This window comes from Centruroides sculpturatus, unplaced genomic scaffold (assembly GCF_000671375.1).
Source record: "Centruroides sculpturatus isolate CEXI.00-Female unplaced genomic scaffold, Cexi_2.0 scaffold135, whole genome shotgun sequence".
Lineage (NCBI taxonomy): Eukaryota > Metazoa > Arthropoda > Arachnida > Scorpiones > Buthidae > Centruroides > Centruroides sculpturatus.
In genome coordinates this window covers 749,936-776,803 of record NW_019384343.1, presented here as the reverse complement: position 1 = coordinate 776,803, position 26,868 = coordinate 749,936, and the positions used below count along the sequence as shown (strand labels likewise).

At 34.8% G+C, this 26,868-nt stretch overlaps 2 protein-coding genes across 2 annotated transcripts in view; one reads left to right on the top strand and one right to left on the bottom strand.

Moving 5' to 3' along the window:
• The window catches only part of LOC111634913 (BAI1-associated protein 3-like), a 31,359-nt gene extending 9,256 nt beyond the window's left edge, over positions 1 to 22,103 (top strand). The window contains exons 8-30 of the mRNA XM_023379748.1: positions 8,083 to 8,186; positions 8,263 to 8,386; positions 8,462 to 8,586; positions 9,345 to 9,435; positions 9,508 to 9,558; positions 9,622 to 9,719; positions 10,072 to 10,123; positions 10,195 to 10,230; positions 10,310 to 10,479; positions 10,559 to 10,682; positions 11,707 to 11,775; positions 11,860 to 11,934; positions 12,993 to 13,091; positions 13,167 to 13,382; positions 16,045 to 16,113; positions 16,175 to 16,329; positions 20,125 to 20,269; positions 20,352 to 20,435; positions 20,607 to 20,688; positions 20,758 to 20,796; positions 20,884 to 21,007; positions 21,083 to 21,276; positions 21,966 to 22,103. Of these exons, the coding sequence (XP_023235516.1) occupies positions 8,083 to 8,186; positions 8,263 to 8,386; positions 8,462 to 8,586; positions 9,345 to 9,435; positions 9,508 to 9,558; positions 9,622 to 9,719; positions 10,072 to 10,123; positions 10,195 to 10,230; positions 10,310 to 10,479; positions 10,559 to 10,682; positions 11,707 to 11,775; positions 11,860 to 11,934; positions 12,993 to 13,091; positions 13,167 to 13,382; positions 16,045 to 16,113; positions 16,175 to 16,329; positions 20,125 to 20,269; positions 20,352 to 20,435; positions 20,607 to 20,688; positions 20,758 to 20,796; positions 20,884 to 21,007; positions 21,083 to 21,276; positions 21,966 to 22,048 (2,409 nt within the window). The 3' untranslated portion in view covers positions 22,049 to 22,103. The remainder of the gene's footprint in view (positions 1 to 8,082; positions 8,187 to 8,262; positions 8,387 to 8,461; positions 8,587 to 9,344; positions 9,436 to 9,507; positions 9,559 to 9,621; positions 9,720 to 10,071; positions 10,124 to 10,194; positions 10,231 to 10,309; positions 10,480 to 10,558; positions 10,683 to 11,706; positions 11,776 to 11,859; positions 11,935 to 12,992; positions 13,092 to 13,166; positions 13,383 to 16,044; positions 16,114 to 16,174; positions 16,330 to 20,124; positions 20,270 to 20,351; positions 20,436 to 20,606; positions 20,689 to 20,757; positions 20,797 to 20,883; positions 21,008 to 21,082; positions 21,277 to 21,965) is intronic.
• A 2,327-nt stretch (positions 22,104 to 24,430) lies between these two features.
• On the bottom strand, positions 24,431 to 25,825 carry LOC111634717. Its single transcript, XM_023379560.1, has one exon. The coding sequence runs from the start codon at positions 25,823 to 25,825 to the stop codon at positions 24,431 to 24,433; it is 1,395 nt and encodes a 464-aa protein (XP_023235328.1).
• Between the last annotated feature and the right edge of the window lie 1,043 nt (positions 25,826 to 26,868).

The following is a 26,868-nucleotide window of genomic DNA, read 5'->3' as shown; positions in this document are numbered from 1 at the left end:
TCCTTTGGAGTTGCTCAAGATCTGTGTGAGTCCAATGTTGTTTATGCTTAGTAAGTGTTCTTGTTTTCATTTGGAGTTGCTCAAGATCTGTGTGAGTCCAATGTATAACTCCAAAAGGGTATGTGAGTACTGGGATGTCATATGTGTTTATTGCTTTAACTGTGTGTTTTGCATTTAACTGTGTTTTGAGAATGGCATTTAACCTACTTTGGTATTCTTTAATTAATCTTTGCTTTATTTGTGTATGTTCTGTTAGTTTGGCCTGTTGGAATCCTAAATACTTGTAAAACTCGCCCTCTTCCATGGATTCAATAACATCTCCATTTCCAAGTGCAAAATCTTCTTTCTACAGGATTCCTTTTTCTATGTGAAGTTTTTTGCATTTGTCTAAGCCAAACTCCATTTGTATGTCCTTGGTGTATGAGTGTGTGATTTGTAGGACTGCTGATAAGTTGTTTTTGTGTGGATGCATATAGTTTTATGTCGTCCATGAGATGTGACAGCGTAAACTGTGTTGTTTTTTCGTGTCTGATATTGTAGCCATATTGTGTGTTGTTTAACATGTTGGATAATGGGTTCAGGGCTAGGCAGAACAGAGAGGACTCAAGGAATCTCCTTGAAAAATTCCTCTCCTAATGAATATTTCGTTTGTTTGTATGGAAGTGTTACTAACCCTGAGATGAGTGTTGTTCTCCAGTGCTGCATAGTGTTTTGGAAGAATGCAATGAGTGATGGATGTATTTTGTACATGTGTAGAATATGTAGCAGCCAACTGTGTGGAACACTGTCGAATGCTTTTCTGTAGTCTATATATGCCATGTGTATGTTTCTGTGTTGTTTGTGTGCTTGCCATAAAATGACTGAATCTATGAGTAACTGTTCTTTGCATCCCCTATGATTTCTACGGCAACCTTTTTGTTGTTCTGTAAGAATGTCGTGTTCTTCAACATGTTTGTATATTTTGTTTGTGATACAGGATGTCAATAATTTGTAGAGTGTTGGAAGACATGTAATTGGTCTGTATTGTGTGGGGTCTGTGGTGTTGTTGTTTTTAGGTTTCATGTAGGTGAGTAAGAAATTTTGGCATGTTTTGTGGATTGATGATGATGTGTGTTAGATGTTTAGCTAGTTCCTGGTGCAGCGATGTAAACTTTTTGTACCAGAAATTGTGAATGTTGTTCACACCAGGTGTCTTCCAGTTGTGTGTTCTGTTAACAGCGTAGTGGATGACGTGTATGTTTATTTCAGCACAAGGCATAGTTGGTATGTTGTGCAGGTTTCTGTTCTCCTCCTCGATCCAGCCTGCATCAGCATTGTGTGTAGCAGCATTGAACCAAAGAGAAGACCAATAAGTTGTGAGTTCTTCTTGTGTTGGTGTGCCACTGTGCTGTGTATCAGTGTTTGTTTTGGTACTGATTTGTCTGTAGAAAAGTTTTTCATTGTTTGTGAATAATTTATTTTGTTGTTTTCGTAGTGTACATGTTTTGTATCGTTTGAGTCTGTGCTTTGGCTGCGAGTTTTTGTTTTAGTGTATCGATGTATTCTGTAATGTGTGTGTTGTGATGTTCATGAAAATGTTGAGTTGTTTTTTTAATTTGGGTGTTATGTTGTTTTTAGTGTATTGTGCCAGCCTGCCTAATTGCTGTCTAATGTCACTTATTTGTGTTTCTAGGCCAGGCAGGCTTGTGATAGAATTGTTTTGTGTGTGTCTGTCTGCGATTGTATTTTCAGACCACGGTGTGTTACTACTGTGACTGCCCCAGTATAAACTAATGTATGAATGTCTGAGAGTGTAGAAATTGAACAAATGTAGTTTGGTAGTAAGTGAATGTTTACATAATTTAATGTTTTTCCTACTACCTCTGACATGTTGATTTTTGGTATTCGTGGTCTTTGTGTAGGATCTGTACCTGTATATTTAGTGAGTGTTTCCTGAAATATAAGTGAGAGCGTATTAATTAATTCTATGTCTACGTTATCAGTGATGGATGAGGAAAGTGCCTGTAGTATCATTAGTTGTAGTTGTTGTATGTGTGCTATTATCAATGCTTGTTGCTGGATTAACCTGATAGGTTACGTGATCTTCATTAATAATGTTAAATGTTTCTGTCTGTTGATGTATTTGATCAGCAACCTGTTGTTTGATAAGTTCAAGTGTTGTTTGTGGGATAAGGTTGTTGTGTATAATTGTTCGTTTTTGATCAACAACCCTTTGTTCGGTGACAGTGAGGTGAGGATATTGTTGTGTGAATATGTGGTGTAGTTGTTGTCTGTATGCTGTCATGTTTGTTTCGAGTCTTGTGATGGTGTAGTAAGTGCGGATGATAAACTCGTTCATTTCTGTTGTCCATTTCATCCGTTGGCGTGGTTTTCCAGCCTTTCTGGTCTGTGGATGAATTGCTGCAGAAACACCAAGGCTAGGTTGATTCCTCATATCTGTTGAGGGCATTGCAGTAGCCGTGCTTGAGCCGCGCTGCTTTCGCCACCGGTAACCAAGGGAGTAGGTTGATTCCTCACATCTGTTGAGGGCATTGCAGTAGCCGTGCTTGAGCCGGCCTGCTTTCGCCACCGGTAACCAAGGGAGACTGCGGCCTATTTTTCGAACGTGAGCCTCTGCCTAACCCACGAACGCGGACCTTGTTAACCTGGGCGACGTCCGATCCGGTATCACACTTTGATCTGGTTACTACCATGATAACTATCTCCACAGAATGTGGGTTTGGTCACTCTTTGCTTCATTTCTCCCCATAGACCTTACTGGCATGGGTGTCCCTACAAGGAGCTTGTGCTCCAGCCTGCATTGCTCTATGGTTCAGTAAAATTACTTGGCTCTCCCACCACGACCAGGTGGTGACCACGGGAGAGTTATTATTATTATTATTATTTTAAAAGTTTCGTGGGTAGAACTAACTTTTTCTGCCGCATAAAGGTCAGTTCCACTACATAATAGCTTTTTCCAAGAGTTGCTCTTTTCTGTGAAACTCTCTTGAGAGAAACAATTAGATTACAATGATTATAATTTAAGAGTAAAATGAGAATTTGTTAGGAGCTACTTGGATAATGGTAAGAGAGATAAAGGAAAGTAGGAGGGGATAAACATAATGTTAATAAGGGATGCTCGGCTATTGAGAATCTGCTTTGTATTTACCTATATGTTAGTTGTTATACATAAATGAATAAATAAAATGCAACTATTATATTTCTAGATTAATTAGTCATTTATTTTTAACTTAATCATATGTTATTTTCTTAATTTCTTTTATTTGAAAACATACCCTAATTTATTACACGTATATGAAGCAAACAATATTTATCGAACAACTATTTATACTTATTAAACTGACACAAGTCAAATTATATAGATAACTCGAATCGATGCGGCAGCAATTTTACGCTTCTTTGACACGCCAACTACTTTAGTAATAAAAGGTCAAACAAGGTATTTCGGAAAATATAAAAAGTAAAAGACTAGTCACCAGAGAGGAAGGAGATCCGAATAACCTCCTCGTTAGTCGGAATCTTCTAATGTTCCAAAACAGAAAATAAAAATAAACTTGTGTAAGCAATACTTGCATAGATTTAACCTCGGGAACAATTTACACTGCGATTGTGGTATTCGGGAGGACCAAACATAGCTTCACTAAGTTTTTCGCTGCAATAGGTGCAATCACATTAGCAGCTCTCATTAAACTATCCCTATTCTCGAAGGGTACAACTGGCCACACCAACTCATTCGCACGCGTACAATGTTCCATTATCTACTCACGTTCGTATCCCTAAGGGGGGCTCTCGAGAGTATTCACTCCGGGGGCACAGATGGCAATTAGCTTTCCCTCGCTTTGTCTCAACCGTCGGTATATACCTGCCTTTTAACTTTGTATTTTAATCCTTATTTTCCGTCTTTTTTCGGTCTAAATTCGGTTAGTTTAAGTTAGTCCTAGTTGACGTTAGATTAGGGACTCGGCTTGGTTTCCAGTTTGGTTACGATAGGTTAGGTTAAATTAGATTAGGGTTTGTTAGCTTTAGTCGTCTGGTTAGGTTTGTCCTAGGTTATGATAGGTTAGTTTAGTTAGTGAGTGAGTTGATGTTTAAAAAAAAAAATAATAATAATAAATAAACAATTTAGGGTCTTGCTCGTTTGTCTTCTGTCGGTCCGTTCGTCTAGTCTAGTTTGTCGTTGCGCTCGTTTTCAGACTATGCCTAGCTGTTCATAGTATTAAAATTCGCGCTAGCGTTTAGTATTATTAGTATTAAGTAGATATAAGTCTTCATAGTAACCGCCACTTGGCACTAACTTCTACACTTAGCTATTCTTGGCGGCACTGAATTAGTGGTGTTCGCTACACTCGGATTTTCTTTTAGATCCTCCGAGGAACTACGGCCTCGCAACCTAAAACTGCTCGCATAGAGGGTATAGTAGCCTTGCTCTACTGTCTATCGCCTCTCCCCCCTTCTTCCCCTATCCCTTACCCTTTTTTCTGCCGGCTAAACACTTTGCATAAGGCCGATGTCTTTCATGTATGTATGTTGTGTAACCGAAAAAATGCCAAGGAAATTCATATATAAAAAATACACTCGACTTATAAACATACAAAAATACAAATTAAAAAATTTATTCGACTACTACCTCGATTTTAGGGTGACTCGTTTTACCCAGTTTTATTTGTGCGAAATAGAGATGAGGCATACAAGAATATGTAGGCTAATCACAGAGTAGGCTGCGTGATGCAAACACGGCCCTCGAGAGGGAAAAAAGCTAGGGATTTTTCGCGAGACTAAGGGGTGGTAGTGGTAAAATTGATTATTAAAATTGATATTATTTTTACTAAGAAAAGATTAAATGTTTTAGACTACTTTTTATTCATAAAGGTACATTTTACGTATTTTATTTCTTCAAAAAAAAGCCCGCTCTACCTCGGGCTCCTTTGTCATCTTTTTTAAGTGCATCAGAAAATAAACAATTTCAGCTAAAATTCTCAAAAATAAATTTAAATCAGCTTAGCTGATAACCAGCGTTTCATTTAAAGTTTAAAGTGTCTTCGGAACGATGTTATAATCCGCATTAAATGAAGAGCTAATGGTACACGAGAACATAAAAAATAGAGCTGAGGACTATATTAATTTTGGACACAAACTGTTTTTGTTTTCTCCATAAAACAAGTTAAAAAAAAGTTTTTTTCATAAACCTGATTGATTTATGAAGAAGAAAATTTTAAAATAATCTTAAAATTCAATTTCCACATCAACGCGTTCGTAAAATTGTAGAACGGGATAAAAACTTACAGAATTAAATAAATTTTACAACTATAAGCAGCGACGGTAAAAGTAATTGAACCGTTTGAATATCGTCAAGATTCGATAGGCAAAGACGAATCCGCGTTACAATTAACCTGTTATTGGATACTTTTTCTCGCTATAAACTTTAAATAGAATTAAATTAAGCCCGCATTGCTGCAAATAACACTAACTATTTTTTATCGCCCGATTTACTGCGTATCATCAGTTTACTGGAGATTTTTGAAAAGTTTTTACCAGGCAACTGGTCGGTCTTGAAACACTACGTGCGCGATCTGCCAAAGGAGGAGTCGCGATCGACTACGGGAAAGTGACCTTATTCGGGTGTTAGACACGTAAAGAAACCCCAAAAGCTCCACGTGACCACCCAGCTGGTCATACTCGAATCCGGATCAACTATCAGCCTGAAAATGAAAACACACCGAAAAAAGCATACAAATAATTAATTTAAAAATCATTTATCATTTTTCAATTTTTATTTGTAATAATTTTGATTATGTAACAAAAAAGTTAATTTCTGATTAAATTTTCTTCCAGTTGATTGATATTAACGAAAAAATGTATTAAATTTTTTACTTTGAAAGGGATTACAGCATTTATTAATGAATAATTAAACAATTAATCTGTATTCTTTAGTCTTTTCGATAGCGTATTGACAAATTTTACATAATTTGCATTCTTTTACTTGAACAAAAGAATCAATAATGCGTAGGTTTTTTAAAACATTAATATTTAAATTACTTTTTTTCGCATTTTACACAATTAAGAAAGCAATTTTCTCTGTTTAAGTTCTATTTAACTTAATTTTTTTAAATGTTATTTCAGTAAAGCGTTTGAGACAGAAACTATCGTGAAAAAACTCGCTTTCTCGTACGAGTAGTTTTAAGTTACATTAATTTACAATAGAACTTTTCGAGTGTCGAATGAATATGTATTAGATTGCAAACATTAATTATTCTCGATTTATTAGTGTTTCAAATATCAATAATGACGTCAGGCGATCATTTCAGCGTAACAAAGAGTCGGTTTCGAAGAAACAGTCCATAAGGGGACATTGTCCCGGGACACATTCGTTACGGTGGCTTCTAGAGATCTGACTAATAAGTTATTTCAAGAGTTATCTTTTTACTTGAAAAATAGAAGAAACGAGAACAAAAATTCGTTGTAATTTAAGAATGCAGTGTACTGAGAAAATAATCTTTTATGACTTTTCTGTATTAATAGCGTATGTACGCTAAATGTATTCACTTAAGCAATGTACAGTACAGTAGATCACGCAATCTTGCGGTATTTGAAATAAGGTGCCACTAGCGGCCGAGAACACTGGAGAACGGCCACTGAACGCTAATTGGTCGTGGGTTCGCGTCTCGCCAAAAAGTTGGCCACGTGGAGTTTTTCAGGTTTTCTCACGTCTAACACCTAAGTATGGCCCAGTATCCCATAAAAAATCCTCCCGGGTCTTCCCTTGGCAGATCGCCCAAGTGTTGCGTTACCTTATCTCTTTATTTCAAAAGAACTGGGATTAATATGTGGCTCTCCGGTTAAAAACGGGTCACTCTGTTCTGACTAGAACACAGGGATGCGCACCCTAAAGCTGAGAGGCAACAATGTATAAAATATTAATTAAATTCTCAAAAAATTATGATCGCGCTTTGACGACATTATTTCATCTTGCAAAGAAAGCATCCAAAATGGAGAAAAGCAAATCAGGATAAAACTTATTTCATTTAATCCTCGTATCACAAATAGAAAGTGATACATTTCTACCAGCAAAGTACCAGAAGAAGAGTAGATACAATGCAAAAGCTAGGAAGGAAGTTCGTTTAAAGTAAAAGTAAACAGATTTGATATTTCAGCAGCCATGACAAATTTTAACACGATGTAATATACCTGTAATACAACAGAAAGCGAGATTATCTACAGTACATGAAGTTTTTCAACCAAACAATGGTTGAAACAATAGGCTTGATTGCAATAAGCCTGAAGGATCATCTAGGAGGAGGAGGGACTTTCAGATGTATTCAACCTTCCTAATCTTGTATGTTATATATTTTCCCTACGACTTCTCTGGCATTTCCTGCAACAAACAATGTATATAAGAATATTGTCGCATATGGCAACATTTATTTGGTCTCACTCCGTTTCTTCTGGGGCTTCGTAAAAATTTCATGCTTCATTTTACTCGTCTTTTCCCGGTTTCAATTTTGGTCATTAATATATTGATTTGTTAGATTGTGTAATGCTTTCTATTAATGTAACTTTTGTTACGTGGATATTTTTGAATTTTTCTTCAGAAAAAGAAATTATCGATTATTAATAGCATTAATATTAGGGTGGTTACGTAAAAGCGATACTACGATTGATAGAATTGTCAAGTACTAAGTCGAACCGAAATTAAAGACTCGCTATTGAAAGGCAATTTGTATACTTTTAGTGTACAGAAATAAAGTTATAATTTATACGACGAATCTGTTCCTCGTCACCTTATAGCCTCCACGTTGTCCTGGCCGAAACCAGAATGATTAAAATAGGAGTTTTTAGTATCCACAGGGAAAATTGAGGAATAAAGTGTAAAATAAGTAACCTAGTGAGGATTAAACTTCAAACGTTTAGCATTTACGGTTCGAGTACTTTTCTTAGTGCATTTAGCTCTCAAAATTCCTCGGCACAATGAAATCTTTGAAAGCTGGATAGGTAGATTTAATATCTACATGGTAGATATTATTAAATATTTCGCAGCATTATTTAAAAATTCGTGTTAATATTCATTAAATTCTTTTATTTTAGGGACCGACTTCCGAGTGGGCGGGAGATTTATCGCAAGCGGCACTGACTATTCTGCATCAACACGCTATTCAAGGAGATCTTACCGAATTACAACAGGCGATGTGGTAAGAGAAAGTTTCCTTCTATTGTTTCTTATAAATTATTAATAGTTATATATAAATTAAAATATAATAATTGCAGCCGTTGGGTCACGTATAGTCGAAAACACATGGAGGTATCGCTCGATTATGCTCTACTTTATCAACTTTTGGAAGATTTTAACAAGTCTTGGGGAGATATCGAAAATCCTTTATCTAGAGACGAGGTCGGTAACGATTTCCGGTCTTAGCATTCCATTAAAAAAATTAATAAACAAATAACGGATTAAACTGTACATTAGGAGGCAGCGGTTGCGGATTCTTTCAATATGTTTTTGGATTATTGTCTGGAAGTGCTGCAGAAACATCGAGAGCTCTTTCCACCGGCTAATGAACAAGCGCAGAACAAATTAGTTCATTTGCTCAAGTAAGACTGTTTTATCAGCATAACGCATAAAATCCTAAAAATTAGGTATATAATTTAGGCTTACGATGTACGCCTTTACGTCAAATTGACGTCATTCTCATTGTTTTATCGTGAGAAAGCGTAGTAATGACATTAATTTGACACAAAGGAATGCACCGTTCGAACCAAATGAATACACCTGAAATGAAAATATACTTTTTTGTACACCATTAATGCACATTTTATAACTGTTTTAAGATTTACGTAAAGTATGGTGCAGTAAGAAAGCTGATCGATTCCCTAATGCAAAATCCATTTCGGAACGACGTATACATTTTATATACGGCTTTTTTATAATAATTTTTTCGAAAACAACATTTTGGTTAGTCTCTAGAAATATTCATAAAAATCTTTTTAAAAATTTGTTTTTTGAATATACGTAAAAAATAAATCTCGTAATTTGCTCTGAAGATGGATGAAATTATAAAATGTAGGCCTATATCCAATTTAAGGATTGGAGAAACAAAAATTCTGTAGTTAAATTTATCATTTTTGAAGAGAACTTGTCTACTTTCAAAAATTTTAGGCACAAGAATCTTTCTAGTGTTTCTTACTTTTCGTAGCTTCGAAAACTTTACCTTCCATTTCAATTTTAAATAAATAAAAAAAAATTTTAAACTTTATCAAATCGAATACCGTTTTACAATATTTCGAACACTCTGTAAAACATTCACAAATTATTCAGACGTTTCTGAAGATTTCTCTGCCAATCATTCCAGATGCCTGTCATTGATTCACAATTTGCAAGCATTTAAATGGTGTTGTCCCTTCAGACACGAACTTCACGTGGAAGTTATAAATTCATTAAAGGTATTTATTTCTTCTCTATTCTTTTTTTCTTAAGAGTTTGTCGTATAACAAGCATAAAATACATTTTGCTAGAAAGGAACTGGAGAATCTTTTCATACATGGTACGAACAAACGACATCCGAGGTGAGTTTTAAGTTTAAAACTATTTACATTGAATTTGTATAACAGAAAATGTATTTGTTTCAGAAAAAAGATATTTCTCTTCAAAATCTGTTAGATTTAGTACATATTCTGAATAAAGACATTCAAGAAGGATTACTTTACTACAACCAATTGTTTGAAAGGTAAGAAAAGATAGTTTATAGTTTAGATTATTACTAGCTCTAATTAAACTATAAAGGATTTATCAATGATCTAAAACGTCGTTAAAATGTATAGGCCGAATGGCTACGCAATGCGGCATGTATATTTACTTTCTGAAAACAGTTATTGCTACGTTAACGCTATACTGGAAGGAGGTGTACATACGTATAGTGTGAACCAACCTTTATGGTTTTATCCGGTTGCACCGAAGTCGATACAGTGTTTTAAAGTGGCAATGCTTGAATCTAACAATAAGTGTCATAAACAATAGACTCGTTACGAATTCGCCATTTACAAATGCAATTATTTATGAATTTTATTATTTTTTATTAGCATTGTTGGTGTAAATTATGCAATGGTGACATACAAGCAGATCGAAAAACTGGTAAGTTCCCTTTCTTTCGAATTATTATTTTCGTATTTTAAAATGATTTTTATTGTTATAATAAATGCAAGCTCTCAGATGATGTAGCAATTAGGCTACAGAATGAGGTTCGTGTATTAATATAAAATAGGCTACAAATTTAACTTATTAAAAGACAGAAATTTGATGCGAAAAAATTGTTTCTAGATGGCAGAGAAAAATTTCGGTAATCAGGTGGAACAAGTGTGTAATCAGGTGTCGGAAACAAACTCGTTAAGCAGATCGACTTCTAACGTGCTTACGATGGGAACATCGATGTTCGAACTGTACATGGCCCTTCAGGAATTTTCACGATTCAGAGAAAATCTTCCTTTAGAGTAAGAGTTAGAATTCCTTTACACTTACAAATTGTTTGGAAGAGAAATTTTTTAACATAAATTTATGTTCTTTTAACAGAGAAAGAAAGCATTTATCCATTACAAACTTTTATCTATGGTTTTCCAATTCTGTTCGTCAATGGTTTCAAATTGCCAAAATAAAATCCAGACAGAGAATTAAGAAAGCTGTAGAGTTGGATAAAGTAAATATATTTCTAATTTATCCATACATTATTTTTAGTTTCGTAACATGTTTAAAAACGATTTTAATTTATTCCATATATTTTAATGCTTCGCTGTAGAAGGTAAGCATTTAAACATTTTTTTGTGAAATTACAATATATGTAAAGCGTGTCAAAATATCCATAAACCTGTTGCATGATTATTAATTAATTAGCGAGAAGCATTCTGCTTTTAGTGTAAAAAAATCAAGAATCGTTTAGAAGGAAAACTGACATCAAATAGCAAATTTACTTGGTTTCTAGTAGAACTTGTAATTTATAAAAGTCGTATTTTTAATAGTAAAATTTTCATCTTAAAAACTATTACTGTATTTTAAAAAAGTACGTGTCAATAGTTACGAATTTTGTAAAATTTGTTAATGTCTTTATTTCAAAAAGCGCATTAAATTTGCCTTTTTTCACAACCATTAATTTATTCAAAGTTGTCAAACGTCCTCATTTATGAAAAAAATCTGTATTTTGAAGAGCAAGAGTTGCCATTTTTATGCAGCATTTCTAGCCATTGGGCGTTTCTTTCTTCACTCCGACACGTAAATCTGGTAGGTTTTTTCTACCGATAACAGCGTAGTATTTTAAAATGTATAGCTTAATATAATTTATTGACACACGAATTACAAAAGTAAAGTTTGTCAGCGTCATTTTTTATGGTTTCACAACATGGCAAACAAAGATAGAGGTAGTTGAAAATATACAGTCCATTGATAAATGTAAATAACGGTAAAATAATATAATATTCTATGAATGATTCTTTTGAGCCATGTTTTTACATAGAATGCCATTTTGTCGTCTTAAAAATACAGTAATACATTCAGATTGTCACTTTTTCTTGCGTATTCCTCGTCTCGAACAGAGAAGTTGAAGATTATTGAAAATGTCAAGAATTTGTTAATATTGCGTATTGTTTGAGCATAATAGTACAGAAAATTAAACTAATTCAATTAACAAATACAGTAATTATTATTAATACTACGCTTTATTTTTTAAGGTAACATTCATGGATTCTTACGTTAAATGTAGTACATCGGCAATTGATGTTACGACATGTTTTGCGCAAGTAAGTACACGCGGAATTTTATGGCATTAGTTTTCCACGTAAATATTTTAAAAACATGTATTTATTTGTTTATTTATTAAATAGATAAAAGAGTTTTGGAGACAATTAGCTTGGCCCGATTTAGCTGGTTCTTACCAATACGCCCTTAAGATTATTGAAGTAAGTTTTTTCTTCGATTACGATCTTACTGCACTTACGACGAACACTGCGATCATTATAACTGTAATGTTGGATTATTTTTGAATGTCGTGTTTACCTTAACTATGGCCGGATCTAGGGTAGGACCGAGTGGGCGCAGTCTCAAGAACGCTAAATATATAAACTATTCGCTTAATTTGAAATTAATGTTAAATATTCTTCTATTTTTCCAGTTGACGTATGACAAAACATTGGTAAACTGCATTCTTATTTAGAATTAATTATAGTATTATCGATTCAAACATCGCAACAACGCGAACAGATCTCGAGGACGAAAAAAAATCCTTCCGTACGAAATAAGACAATTGAAAGACGGTGAAAAAACATTTTAAATGATTTCCTATTATCTTATCCTAAAACATAAATTTATTGCAGGATCGATTTGATCGTAATGTTTTGCGCGCTGCACAAATTTCAGTAAGTGATAAAGAAAACATTGCCAAATCAGGAACAGATTTAGTTGACGAAATACTGTAAGATTTCTATTTGTCATTTTGACATAAAAATTCTCTCGAGTTGTGAACAAATTAATGTTTTATAAACCAATTTATTTCCGCTCATACGCAATTTTTGATGTCGTCCGCGGAAAGGAGCTTTTCCGAATTGAAACCGATACAAAACATATTTGAGTATAGCCATGACTCGAAACAGGTAGCAGACAATGTCAACGTATATTTCATAAGCGACTCGATTTGGAAGGAACGATAATAAATTTTGCAACCGTAATACCACAATTTTTTTTTTAAATTTAAGCAAACGTAGATTAGTATTTTTCTTAGTTTACCACGTAGTCTCAATATTATGCAATGTACAGTACGTACAAAACTAAGTCTAAAATGCAGTGAGCCTAGAGGCGCCATGTATTGTACGGTACACGACAGTACTCTTACAATAACGAAATCAGTATTTACAGCTGAAAAATAATAGTTTAATGTTGTATTTTAGTCTATTGCCACCTAAACCGATGTAATACGAATTAATATCTTTTGAAAATTGCTTATTATGTTCTGTTTTTCTAGATAGTCTGTGACGGTGCAGTATACTATGCAAATCTCAGCCATAATAAATTAAGTGACGTAAAATTAACGGAAGAGGGAAAATATGAAGTATCCGAAGAGGTGACGTATTAAAACTTCATAATGCTATCTGACTTTTCAATTCAAATGTTTAATAATAATAATAATTTGTTACAGCTTTGTATAACTGTAAATAATATAGAACACGTACTTCAAGCAATGCAACCCTTGCCTGAAGAACTGGGATTAGATGCAATATTGCACGCCATCGAGCAAAATCAAGGGCAGTCTGCAGCCGGTAAATGTCACGATACAATTTGGGAAATATTACGAAATGCCGAAGATGAAGTAATTACTAAAATTCAGACAATCATTTTTGGTGTAATTAAAAAGGTATGAACGTTTTTTCTAAATTTCTCCTACGAACATTTAACATACGCGCGCACGAATACATTAATACGTATTTATTGTACGTTTATTATATTTTTACTCTATTATATAACCTATAAGAACTGCGTAACAAAAGTAAATATGTTATAACTACATAATTCCTAGTCAAGCACGACTGGGAACTACGTAGTTATGTCCGATCCTTTTTCCCAGCAGGTTGATCGGAACTCTTGTTCATTTTTTCCCCCATGTTACGGTAACGTTAACTTCTCCCTTTCCCCTAGTTAATATGTTACGTTCCCATCGAACGCTACTCACTCGTCAGACTAACCCTACCGGGACAACATGGCGGATGGTGACGGTATAGACCAGTGGTTCCCAATCTGTTTCGAGCCACTAAACCCTCGTTAACATAAACTTTTACCAAACTCTCCCCAACCTAACCCATTGTCCCTCGAGTGTGAAAGGCTTGGAAATATTCCTAGGAAAAGTTTTAACGAACCTCGCACTTACCGTACAGTATATTGTTTTCAAATATGGAAACCATTAAACGCCACGTTTCTTCTTACCCATTTTAACACAGGAAAGGGAAATATTGTCGGTGATCCCAACCCTCGCGTTCGGTCAGGTTCCTGCCTTCAGCGCCCCCGACGCCTCCTCACATTTATTCGCCGCCCACGGGGGCAATAGCGCCCACTTTGGGAACCACCGGACACACAAGTTATAAACGAAGTTCAATTAAATTGCGCAAGCCGAACGCTTCCGCCATTTGCGTCCGGATGCGGAACCGTACCAAAATTCTATAGCTTTGAAAAATGTTTCCTCGCCGTATTTTCTGAGTAATGGAGATATTCTTTTGGTTCCTTAAATGAGATAAAGCAAATTCTAAATAAAAAAATGGCCAAGCGGAACGATACTAAGTAGTCATCTCGATCAACAACCGACTAAGGATATTATAATAATAAACTTAATAATAAAGACAGTTTTTATGTCTTTACAAACATTAAAATACATATAATAAACAATTTTTATGATTTAAAAACAATGTGTTATCAAGTACCGCCATCTGTTGAGAAAGAAAGACAACAAATGAAACCACAAACAGACTGGTATATTAATAATAATGAAGATTTTTGGCCGAATTTTTTATCCGAAAACATTAAACTGATTACTACATTATACTAGTATAAAGGCCGTTTAATGAATTTAATGCAATTTTCTTTAGCTTTTATGCAAATTTTACTCATCTTCCAATTATTTACGCCGCTCTTAGTTGTTATACTTAAAACCTGTTGTTTAAAGAATGTCAAAAGAAAGTCATTTAGAAAGAATAAATTTTGACCTCGAAAACCTCTACATTAATTGGAGCAGAAAGTTCAAATTGTAGTAGTCTAAATACTCTTTGGGGAATCAGCTATGGAACGATAATGAGAACTGGGAGATTAAATTCATTAACGTTCTAGAAAAGGTCGTGTTTAAGCCTGGTAATACACGAAAAAAGTCATAAGCAGTTGTAAACGAAATACAATTAAACTACGCGAGCCGAACTGTATGAACTGCTTTGGCTTCGAGTTAAAACTTATGTCAAAATTAAGTCTCTATTATATTAAGTAAAGCGTGTCGAAATGCATCGGGTTTTTCATTAAATGGGATTATAACGTGTTTTTCTGTCGAAAAAAGTTATTTTAACATTGACTAATCTCGTGGTAATCTCGTGACATTAGTAATTAGAAGGTTTGTTTGTATAATTTTAGTGGAGGATGCTTTGTGGATTGGATCGCTTACGCTACTCGAGGAACTATGCCAATTATCTTTAGTTCAATAACGATTGATTCTATAAAATATTAAGGCGCGCTGGTGGACAAGATGTTGCTAGATTCGTCACGTTTTAAACCTGAAGATTGAACTTTCCAAAAAGATGATAACGCTTCAAATTACGGCTAGGGAAAGCTGTAATTTGAGTCTGATTAGTCAAGTCGTAGCCCCCATTAAAAACTGCAGGATATTTTAGTTCGCTCTTCTTACAAAAATTTTTACCAGTTTAAATGAAAAAAACTCGCAGCTGCGGTACAAACCGAGTGGAGAGTATTGGGTGTTTCGTGTTTTCAAAATCTCAACAGTCATAACACAGCGTATTGGCGTTTTGCAGTGTACTTCAGTTAATACTAAGTCGAGCCGCAGCATCGGAAGTAGGCTAATTGATTTCTTAATTAAGAATGTTTTCCGTAAGGATAAATTTTACATCACGGACTGACAAAATCACGTAAATTGGAGTTATGTCGCTGCGTGGCAGCATCTGGCAGCTTTTCTTTTAATTGTAAATAGGTTTCGGACTGTGAGTGATAGACCTCTCCTCTCAGAGAGTCCTAAGAAGTGAACGGCTAACAAATGGCGATACATTTTATGTGTATAATATGTGGAGGGAGTGTTCGGAGTATTCTTTGCGAAACTGGTCACTAAAGTAAGTCCTCCGGAGAAGAATTCTTGGCAGATTTTTTAAACAGACTGAATTGATGACCTAAATCAATCCGGTCTGTTTAAAAAAAGAAAAAGTACATAAAAAGATCTATTTATATATATATGTGTGTTATAAAGTTTTGAGTACAAATTAACTAGCATTTTAGCGATTTTCTTTAAATATGTTTACGTGGCATTGACATTACAGATGCTTCCCGAAATTAAAAAATTTGTCTTCCATCTGGCTTGGGCTCCCGAGAAACTCGACGCAGACAGTGTAAGTTTTATACTCATAAATATCGAATATACCATTCGAATTCTAACAACTACATTTACAGGCAATTAGCCCTCTTTTGGAATTTTTGGACGAAAAACTACGAACGTTATATAACAATACTTTAACCGCCAACTTCGATAGGATTTTGGAAACTCTGTGGACCGTAGTACTGCACGAACTGACTCATACTGCCAGAAGTAACACTGGTGTACGTTGGTGAGAATAACTGTATTCAACTAATTTTAATTTCTTCAAATAGTAATTAAAACTAAATTCTTGTTAATTTTTTATATTATATTTAAACAATATTTTCCAACCGGAAAGTGCAAAATATTGAATATTGTTAGTTTTAAACATTATAATAATTTTTAATCATTAATCAAATAATAGCCAAATTCTTTTTAAATAATACTTTTCATTCCTTTGCTCTCTGAACATTTACTGTTATTATTTTTTTAAACAAGCGCAAATAACAATAGATTATATCCTTGCTAGATTTAGAATAACGCCCACCAGTGTCCGAGTGGATTAAACTAATTCGAACCTGATCAACGTGCAGTTATTCGACGCTAATAACTAACTAGGATCAGTTTCCCATAGAAAGTCCTCTCGGAAGGCGGTAGAAACTCGATTTTTCGTTTTTCGACGAAAAATACGTTAAATTCAGAATACAAATATCCTCGAAAAACATGCCAAAACACAATTACATTTGTATATGCGTGGCTAAAGTGAAAAAAAAACGGCTTATACGTTGCCACTATAAATGCTTCCGTGAAAGTTTTTATTTCATACAATAAAAACAACTATCGACACTTCTAGACATGTTTTACACAAAGGGTTTAAATACGTACAATATCTAAACTCTTACTGTGGCCATATATAATACACAATAAACTTCTAGAACACAAATGAAAAAATGAAAATGTATGCGTCTAAAGCTGTCAGTTTTATTAACTTTCTGACTGAGACTCTATCGTCCTTTCTTTTTTTAGAAATATGCGTGGATTAATATGTAATTAGAATTTAATTGTACATCACGATCGTGTTTTTCGAGAGCGATTGCGGGTAAATCACACTACATACGCCAAGTTATAAAAATTATCTGTTCTTTAATCTCTTTAGCAGTGATACTTTGTCTTATAGCAGTGTTTTTCAACCTGTGGGTCGCGACCCCCAGGGAGGTCGAAAAGCCTTATACGGGGGGGTCGCGGGTAAAAGATTTTTCTTTTACCCGCGACCCCCCGTATAAGGCAAGTGTTTGTAGGTCCTACACTACAATAAAAAAAACTACAATTTTAGTGAGAAGGCTGTACCTGTTTATTTTACAGTATAATTGGTTTTTCGATCGATATTTGGGTCTTAACAGAAAGAAAATTAAATACGTAGTTTTTAAAATTACTGATAGTTTTAATGTGGCCCGGGGGGGTCGCCAGAAGTTTGTAACTTGTAAAGGGATCGCGTATTCAAGAAGGTTGAAAAACTCTGTCTTATAGTTTCGACATAAATCAGCGGTATAGTTTTTAAGATAAAGTTCGATATTCACCACGCGTTGCCTGTGATTGTCAGAACACCGTAAAATATCTAATTTTTGACATTCGCCACATCTGTTTGGTGAATGTCAGCTGTCGCCGTTTATTATCGACGTTTACAGCACGAATAACATATAGTCTATAAATAATAAAAATTCACTAAATATTGTTACCATTTTCGAGACGAGATATCTGTTCGATCGTTTTCGAGCATGTTATTTGTCGGCTTAGGCTATATTAATAAATACTTCTTGTTTTTTACACAAAAATACAGTTTTCGAACATGTGACCATTTGTGGCTTCTAACGAGACCCGATAAAATATTGTAGAAAAGTTATATTTATTCTGTTTCAGTCTCGAGTTACGAACTCGTATTTTCTGCTCTATTTTCTCAGTAAAGACATTTATCTAAATCATTAATAAGTAAAGCTTTCCTTTACTTTCCTTTAGGGAGAGAGGATTGCCACCTCTCTCCCTGTCCTCGGCGGGCTTGCTGAGATCTAAGTGCTGTCAGTACCCTCCACTCTTTTTTTTTTCTTCCGGTCTGTCCCCCCAATTTAAATTTAAGGTTTTTCGGGAGTCAACTTCCAATCAATCAGAAGGAAAGTCGAGCACGAAGCTTTCCTTCACGTCCGCGCTGACCCAAACGTGAGGGTCGTCCTTCCCTTGTTTACTTGTTGAGTTGTTATTTTTCACAATTCGTGGCAAGTGGTTTTATGATCGCTCTCCACCTGGATCTAATTTAATTGATTACGAATTGCTTTGTTTATCTCTCAAGCTAATAACTTGTAAATACTGTATAGAGGAACGCAAGCACACGGAAGAGAGAATAGCGACGTTTTCGCGTTGAAAACTTCGGCTACAACCTCGCTAATATCTCACGCTACCTGTCGTATATTCATAGGCTTATTACTACTATTTTTTCAATTAAAAATTATCTCCCATCAGTAAACAAAATCAAGCATTTACTAAACGATGGCGTCCTCGAAGATCTAGGATGTATTTGCACATAATAAGTAGATCTTTTCTACTCGTATTAAAACGATGTGTGGATTAATACCGGCTCGCGAGGTTTATTTATTATTAACTTTATTAGCAAAAAAAATAAAAAGGAAGAAAGGGCAATGTCGAGGAATCCTTGGTGTTGACGGCCAAAGAAGTTTAGGGACCTTGGTTTAACGCGTGTCCTACGTTGTATACATTGGAAACGTATCTACAATGGTTGCACTACTCGTTTTTGTATTACTAGCAGACCCCGCCACGCGTTGTTGTGACTCAAAATGTATCTATTATAAATTTATAACACTTCCCCGTGTGGGGGGAATTTTTCGAAAAATTTCTTCTTAGTGTACATTCTGTTGACTTACCCTATTAAAACGCAAAAAAAACTGCATCTAAAATAGTATAAATAGAAGCAGAGTTCTTTACGGTAAGCCTTAATCCTAACCATCTCCCTTCAGTGGGGGAAATTTCGACACGTATATTATATAAAAACACGTGCTTATTCGAATGCAGCGTTGTGTCAAAATTCGGTAGGAACAAAGGAGCATTACATTTTCATTTATATAGATAGATAGATGATGATCCGCTTTAGTTCATTTTCACAGAAAAGCATAATGTTTCACAGAAAAGCAAACTTAGGGCGTCCTACTCGTAGCGCCATCTGTTGGACATAAAAGCCTTAACCTAGATTATATATTTTAATTTATACGAATGTTTAACGGAATAATATACAGCTTATGTCCATCCTAAGGTTCCATTCTAAATATTGGTGAAAGAATTTTTGAAATCGGATGAGTAGTTTCGGAGATTACCTGCTGCAAAGAAACTTGCATACATACATACATACATACATACATTACCTCTTTATAATATTAGTATAGATTGTACTGTACTGTACGTTTATGCCGAGTATAGTATTCAACTTGAAGTATAACCTGCGGCCTAATGATATCTTCCTGAAATTGGATAGTATCTTCCAATTAAAAATTATTTCATATCTCTAAAGTATAAAATATTTATTATCTTACAATAATCCACTTTTATAGGCCTATTATCGTCCCAATTTATAAAATGCTGTATATTTAAACTTATTGTACTGTAATTTCCATTTCCTTTAGTCATATTGTTACCGTGTACATATAGGCCTATATATATATACTGTATACTGTAAGCTAGTCGAATGCAAATAAGTAGGCCTAATTTAAAGTTTTAAAAAGCTATTTTTTAAGGTTTTATAACTATCAAATTATTAAATTTTCATAAAAGATGGTTTAACTTCGATGATGTCAAACAACTTAATTTAAATTTGTTTAAAGTTTATCTTTAATTCTTCACCTCCTAAAGGAATATTTCTGAATTTTTTCGAGAAAGCTAATCCAGAAATATGAATGAAAAAAGAAAAATCAGAAATATTTCTTTACTAGAATTAATTGATTGATTAATTAGTTTTTAAAAAACTTACTAATAAAATTATAAAAAGTGCGAATATCCATAAACTTTCCCTACAGAAAGAGAAATTAGCATTTTTTGAAAGATTATCCGCATCTTTAGTTTGCCTCATGGAATTTTTCCATGCCAACGGTAAAGGCCTTACCTTGCAAACTGTTCATAACGCTGCCTACCAGGTTGGTTGGATATTATTTATTTCTTTTTAATAAATAGTTTGGAGAGGATCAAAATTTCTTTTTTCCCTCGGTGAAATTCTAGGAATTAGATCATTTATTGAAACTGCACAAGTCTGATACAACACATCTTATTGAACTTTATTGTTTGCAAAGAATAGAAGATCAAGTAAGAAGTATTTAATATATTAATATAATAATTATAAACACTTAAGAATTACGAAAATGATTGAAAGTGGTACAAATTAAAATATAATAAAGCTGCGAAAATAAAAGTTAATATTCGTGGAATATTTTTTTGAAGCTGGACATATTTTAAATAATCAAATTTTATTTTTAGCAAAAGTTACAAAAATCCGATTATGGCAGTTTGACCATTAAAGCATTTTACAATGCTGCTGCAGAGAGCCTCTGTATAGATGGTAAGTAAAAAGTAGAAAGAATATTTGAATATATAAGGAATTTATATAACACAACTATTTATTTTTCAGTATTAAATGCAAAAGATTTAATTCCGCTCGATCCCACCGGTGAGTATTTCAAACATCAAATCGTTACTTCGAAATGAATTCAATGGTGTTGATGAGAAATGAATTATTAATTGTATTTTTAAATAGGTTTCAGCGATCCTTTTGTAATAATAGAGTTGGTACCAAAGCATTTCTTTCACGATTGTCCCAAACAGAAGACGAAAGTACAGAAGAAGACTTTGTTTCCTTTATTTGATGAAAGCTTTGAATTGTAAAGGAATTTCTTTACGGCTTAAATTAATATTTCTTATGTTTACTAGAAAATTTCTTTATTTTAAAATTTTAGCGCACTAACCACAGAAATGTGCAGAAGAGAAGGTACTGCAGTGTGCTTTACGATTATGGATCACGATATGATGACGAGAAACGATTACGAAGGGGAAACCTATCTTTCGTTGGCTTGTATTCCCGGTGTTGAGGGCGAACCCATTAAAGACGTAAAACCCATAGAATTGTTGTTAATGCACCCCGATAACAAGGGTAAGTATTGCAAACTTTACGCAAATTCGCTCAATTTGATAATTATTATTAGTCCTTGTTTGATCGCTTTTATCCTAGAGTCTAAACAATTTTATAAGGTCTCGGGAAAAGTTTTAGGACTTCATTTTATTTTATGGGTTGCTTCTGTAAGTTCTTTTCTGGATCCGGCACTTCTCAGGCCTAATTTAAAATTAAAAGATATAGTCTTTGTATGTAATAAATTTTAGGTTACAACTGGGTGGATTTGAAGGTTTCGTTGCTATTTGTAACTTAATATATCAATACAGAACAGTGAATAAATTTACTAGTAAAGTAGAAGTTGGTTAATCCGGCAATTAAAGGACCAAATTGATGCCGATTATCCATCCCCCCAGTGCCCGAGAGGAAAAAAACACTAAAACTGCTATCGTGGGTTCGTGCCTGATCAATGGGCTGGTCAAGTGGAGTTTACCGGGTTTTTATCACGTTTGTAACACCTATCGGCTAGTTTCTCACAGACCCTGTGGTCAACCTCCCAACATTAGCAATGTGCAAGACCATCGCCTCGATTTCCACCCTGGGATCTTTAGCGCGTCGAGTTTCCGAGTGAATTCCAGATCACGGAATACTCGCCTACCAAATAGGATAATTCGGATTATCGGGTGCCGGATTGATAAACTTAAACGGAACTTACGATAACTTTCTTTCAGATGAAATAATCCTGACTTTGGAATCACGAATTTGGGACAAAGAAGCTCAAGAATTCGTTAAACAGCAGCGCAAACATCGCTGAAAATGGTGCCTGTGATTATAAAAAGAGCATTGTTTTTCCTGATTTGAAAATTATTATGAAAGAGTATACCGATTGTTTCATATTTTGTAGCTTCCTCACTGTTACTTACCATCCAAGAAAAAAAAATGTGTTCAAAAAACGTTATTGTTTGCAATATGTGATATTGTATTTTTCCGAAATTTATCTCTTTTAATGTTTTCTATATTGTCACGTTCTGTAAATATGTATAATGTATATCGGTATTGGATATTGTGAAAAATTTGGCAATATTTGCTAAAAAAGGAACCAAGAAAAATACATATCACATCGGGAAAAGTGTGTATATAATCAAAGAATGACATTTCTGCCAACGTATATTTGTTGTCTTCAAATTTTTCACTATTTTCTTGCACTTCTTCAAAGTAAGTATTATGAAATGCACTTTCTCTTTTGTAAACGATATCCTTCAATATCTATGTTGGATGGTTATTGTCATCGAAACACGGATATTGACGTATGATGTTTTCTACAACTAATCAAAAGATTAAAAGAGTAAATACACTTTTCTAGTATTCTGTTTTTAAAAGATGAAGTATTACACAGGATGGAAATTTTACAATTTCGTATTCTTCGAGTAAATTTATTCGAAATTTATTAATTGCGAAGGAAAAAATAAACATTTAATGGCCATATTTTTGCGGCTTAATCGACGCACCCCCATTTTTAGCCCAGAATATTTAGGAAGAAAAATATTTGTAATTGTAATAACAGATATGACAGAGATCAGATTACAATTTGTGTACATAATAGTAAAAATCTATTGAAAGTTGTAAAATAATTTTATCATTACAGAAATGAATTAATGAAAACAATTAAGTAATCATCCCGAATCTTCCGGAAATTATTCATACTTAATCTTAATTCAAATGCACGAGAACATTTAAATAACTGTTTAAAGCAGGGGTCGCCAAACTTTTTTAACCGTCGACCCCCAACCACTTTCCAAAGCCTCACATTGACCCCCACCGTAAATTTTTATTACAAGTGTATGTGTATGAGCCAAAAAAATGTTGTGGTCTCTGTATAAGCAAAAAAAAAAGATTGTGACCCCCTAGCCGCATCGACCCCCTGATCGACCCCCTAGACGCATCACCCCCCATGATGTTGCATCGACCCTGGGGGTCGATATCGACCACTTTGGCGACCCCTGGTTTAAAGAAAATATATCTAGCTAATTTTCAAACGTTTAAAATTAACCCATTTTAAATTTATCTTTATAAAATAAACGAGTGTTATACTCCGATTTGATCCTCAAGAATATAGCAGTCATTAAAATTAGCGAAATAGGTAAATTGAACACAGAGATTTTGGCAATGTTTTGATTTGGTTAATGAAAACTTGAAGGCTACCGCTGATAAATTCAATTCTTAGTTTTGGTAAGGCGAGACGAGACGTTCGTGTAATGTTGGGCTAATTATCTCACAGAATAAGAGTTCGACGGAATAGATAATAGTGATATGAAATCATCAATAAATAAGCCGTTATTCAAGAATGCAGTGAAACTAAACTGGATGTTAGGATAATGCAAAGCAACGCATCGACAATCATTCGGTATGAAATTTATTTTTACCATAAGAAAATAATAATGTATAGGTTATAACCTATACAAATAAAGTGAATACATAAGCGTATTTATTTTAATACAAATATGTATTAAACATATGATATCGAGCTATGGAAATCATAGTTGGCACAAATAAATAAGTAAATACAAATAAGATCTACAAGCTTACATCATTTAGCGTCCTCATATTCAGATTATATTAGCCGGGTGGACAAAATCACTTAATACTGGTCGTGATTAGAGCCTGATTAACAGGCTGACCGCGTGGAGTTTTCTGGCTTTTCTTCGCGTGTCTAAGGCTGTTTATGTAGACGCAGGAAATGCAAGAAAAAGAGAAAAAAACAGATGGAATCCAACAGGATTACTCTTCTTGGTTTCGCTCTAGTTGAATTGGTGCAAAATCGGGAAGAAGTCCGATGAATTTTACACTTGTCCATAGACAGCGCTACATCACTCACTCACTCACTCAATATATTTTATTAGTACATTAATTGTACATGCCCTGGCCCCGCATGAAGCATTACCAGGGAACAAGTTGACAGTATAGATTAGAATACATTGCGATTAGGTAAATTACATAAAATTAACACTTGTAGGAGGTGTACAGAAAATAAAGTAAAAATAAAAATAAACAAAAAAAAACCATTTAAGATATATACAAAGTATACATTGTTGGTAAGAAGAGCTCCATATATATTTAGAAGACACGTGACGGTTCTTTTGTGTGTAGTGGTTACCTTGTAAAGAACAGGGGGCGAAAAATGTCCCAACACAGAGCGTTAGCTGTAGATCTTGGTTTTGTTAACATAGTAAATTTGCTTAGCAAATTGTTTGAAGTTGTTGTAGATCTCTCTGTTTAGCCAGATATCCGATGGACTGCTTGGCCATTCTATGCCCTGTTCTTCAATAAGAATCCTTAATTCATTCCTTTCGCGTTCAAAAGCGGTACAGTCATATATATAGTGCTCAGGACCGTCTTCAACATTGCATGTAGGGCAAAGACCAGAAGTCCTATTTGCAAACCTGACAAGGTAATTGGCAAACTTGCCGTGCTTGGTGAATATTTGGGTAGTGCAATAATCAGGAGTATACCAGTCTATGCTAATAAATTTCTTCAAGTCCGGAATAAACCTGTGGGTTATGTGTTGCATATCGTGATCCCATGTGGTTTGCCACTGTAGTAAAGTGTCTTTCCATAAGAGTTGCCGCAGTGTTTGTTGACTAATTTTGTTATATTCAGTATTGTTGCTATCTTTCGTGGTTGCGTACTTAGCCAGAGTATCCGCTCTCTCGTTGCCTTTCAGGCCCTGATGGGCTCTGACCCAGGAAATGTATATATTGCATTTCGATTTTTTAATCAAGTTTTTAACTTTTACGGCCAGTGGATGTAGTTTGTTGCTTCTAATTAAATTATATGCAGATAGAGAGTCAGTGTATATGTCGACAGCTACATTCTCATAGGTCTGGTTGACATAGTCGATTGCTTTCCCAATAGCGAATAGTTCGGCTTGAAATACAGTACACCTATCATCCAGCCGGAACGTCTGTTGAGAGATTTCTGAATTGTTGTTATATATTACAAAGCTGCATCCTACAGAGTTGTTAATACGAGACCCGTCCGTAAAAATATTGATGTTAGATGATTCACTAGTGTTGTCTATGTCGGTTGTACTTTCATTGGGAGGGAGAGATTCGCGAAATGGGATAGGCCATTCAATGTCATCATGATGTATTGTGCTTGTTGTAGTCTGGATGTTCTCACCCCATTTAATTAATTGGTACTTTTGTCTCTGAAGGATAGCAAGGTCTATGGGCGGCTTCCGTGCAATCACCTGGAGACACCTGTTACTAACGGTTCGGAATGCCTTAGCTATCAGGATAAGCGCACGTCTTTGTGATGATATCAGTTTGCGATTTGTGTGTACCTTCCTTGTGGCCCACCCCCAGGTGCCACAGGCATAAGTCATAATAGGCAAGTATATCCCATCGTAAATGATTGACGTTGCATTTGAGGTCAATCCCCAGTTATTTTTCGCCACCTGGGCGTAGGACTGCAGGATAAGCCCAGTGCGGTTCGTTATATGCTCTACGTGTTTGTCCCAAGACAACCTAAAATCCAAGTTTACACCGAGATATTTGAGGGTCTCTTTTACCTTTATGATTTTACCGTTCATCTTGAGGTGTGGCGGACGCCGATAGAGGACAGCGCTACATCCGTCTACAACATTTCAGTCGTAGGTGTCGGCATCACGTCCTTTCTTCCAGCTCTTCTCGGACCATTTTCTTCACTTTCGACGGATTGCCGGTGTGGTCCATCGTCGCCGCCGTTATATTGGTGTCGCGCGGAAGCGAGGCTACCGAACTATTGGGAGGGCTCTAATTCGGGAGAGAAGAGGAAAAATACGAAAGAAAGTTCAATCTGTTGAACTTTTGCATACTTCTCCCTTCTCCCGAGGTTGGCGCACACGCAGTAGTGTGACAGACAGATGTAGGGTTACCTATGCACACGTTGTAAAATCTAACTTTTCCTTCCGCTTTTGTACGAACGTAACAAGGATACTCCTGTAGGTGCGTGACCTTTTTCGCTTGCTTTTCCCTCTTCTGTTCTTTCTCCTCGTTCATTTCTCGCATTTGCATAAACGCAGTCTCACACCTAAATTATTATTGTATCGGGAGTATTGTCATTACTGTCATTCTATATATTTATAAGATGGCCAAATGTGCTCGCAGATTAAAAGTTGTTTTAAGGATCGTAGTTATAATTAAGTAAAACGCTTTAAAAGATAGACGATTCTGCTATCTTGTAGAAAATTTAATGACTGATTTAATTAATTAGAAATTAATTCTAATTTAGAATATCGGGAAAAATGTTTCATTCGTAGAACCATACATAAATTTGTAACTCTTGATTATGTTCCTGTTTGAGTTTTTATTCTATCTAGACCTCTGATATCAACATTCAGATACAGATTTACACGTAATTTATAATTTTATATTCGTATAGGTCTATATAGGTCAAAAATCAACTAGAACAGTGTTTTTCAACCGCCGGTCCTCGAGAAAATTTCACCGGTCCACATAAAAATATTTGACCGTATGACTACTGCAGTTGATTATCGGTATTTACATAGTAATCTAGTTACTGTATGTTCTTTATTACTTACAATAACTCTACATAAGCGTATATAAAAATAATAAGTATAATTCGTAGTCGCAT

What these genes read in the sequence shown, in the direction of transcription:
- LOC111634717 (XM_023379560.1), bottom strand. Translation starts at nt 25,825, where the DNA reads ATGAACGGTAAAATCATAAAGGTAAAAGAGACCCTCAAATATCTCGGT.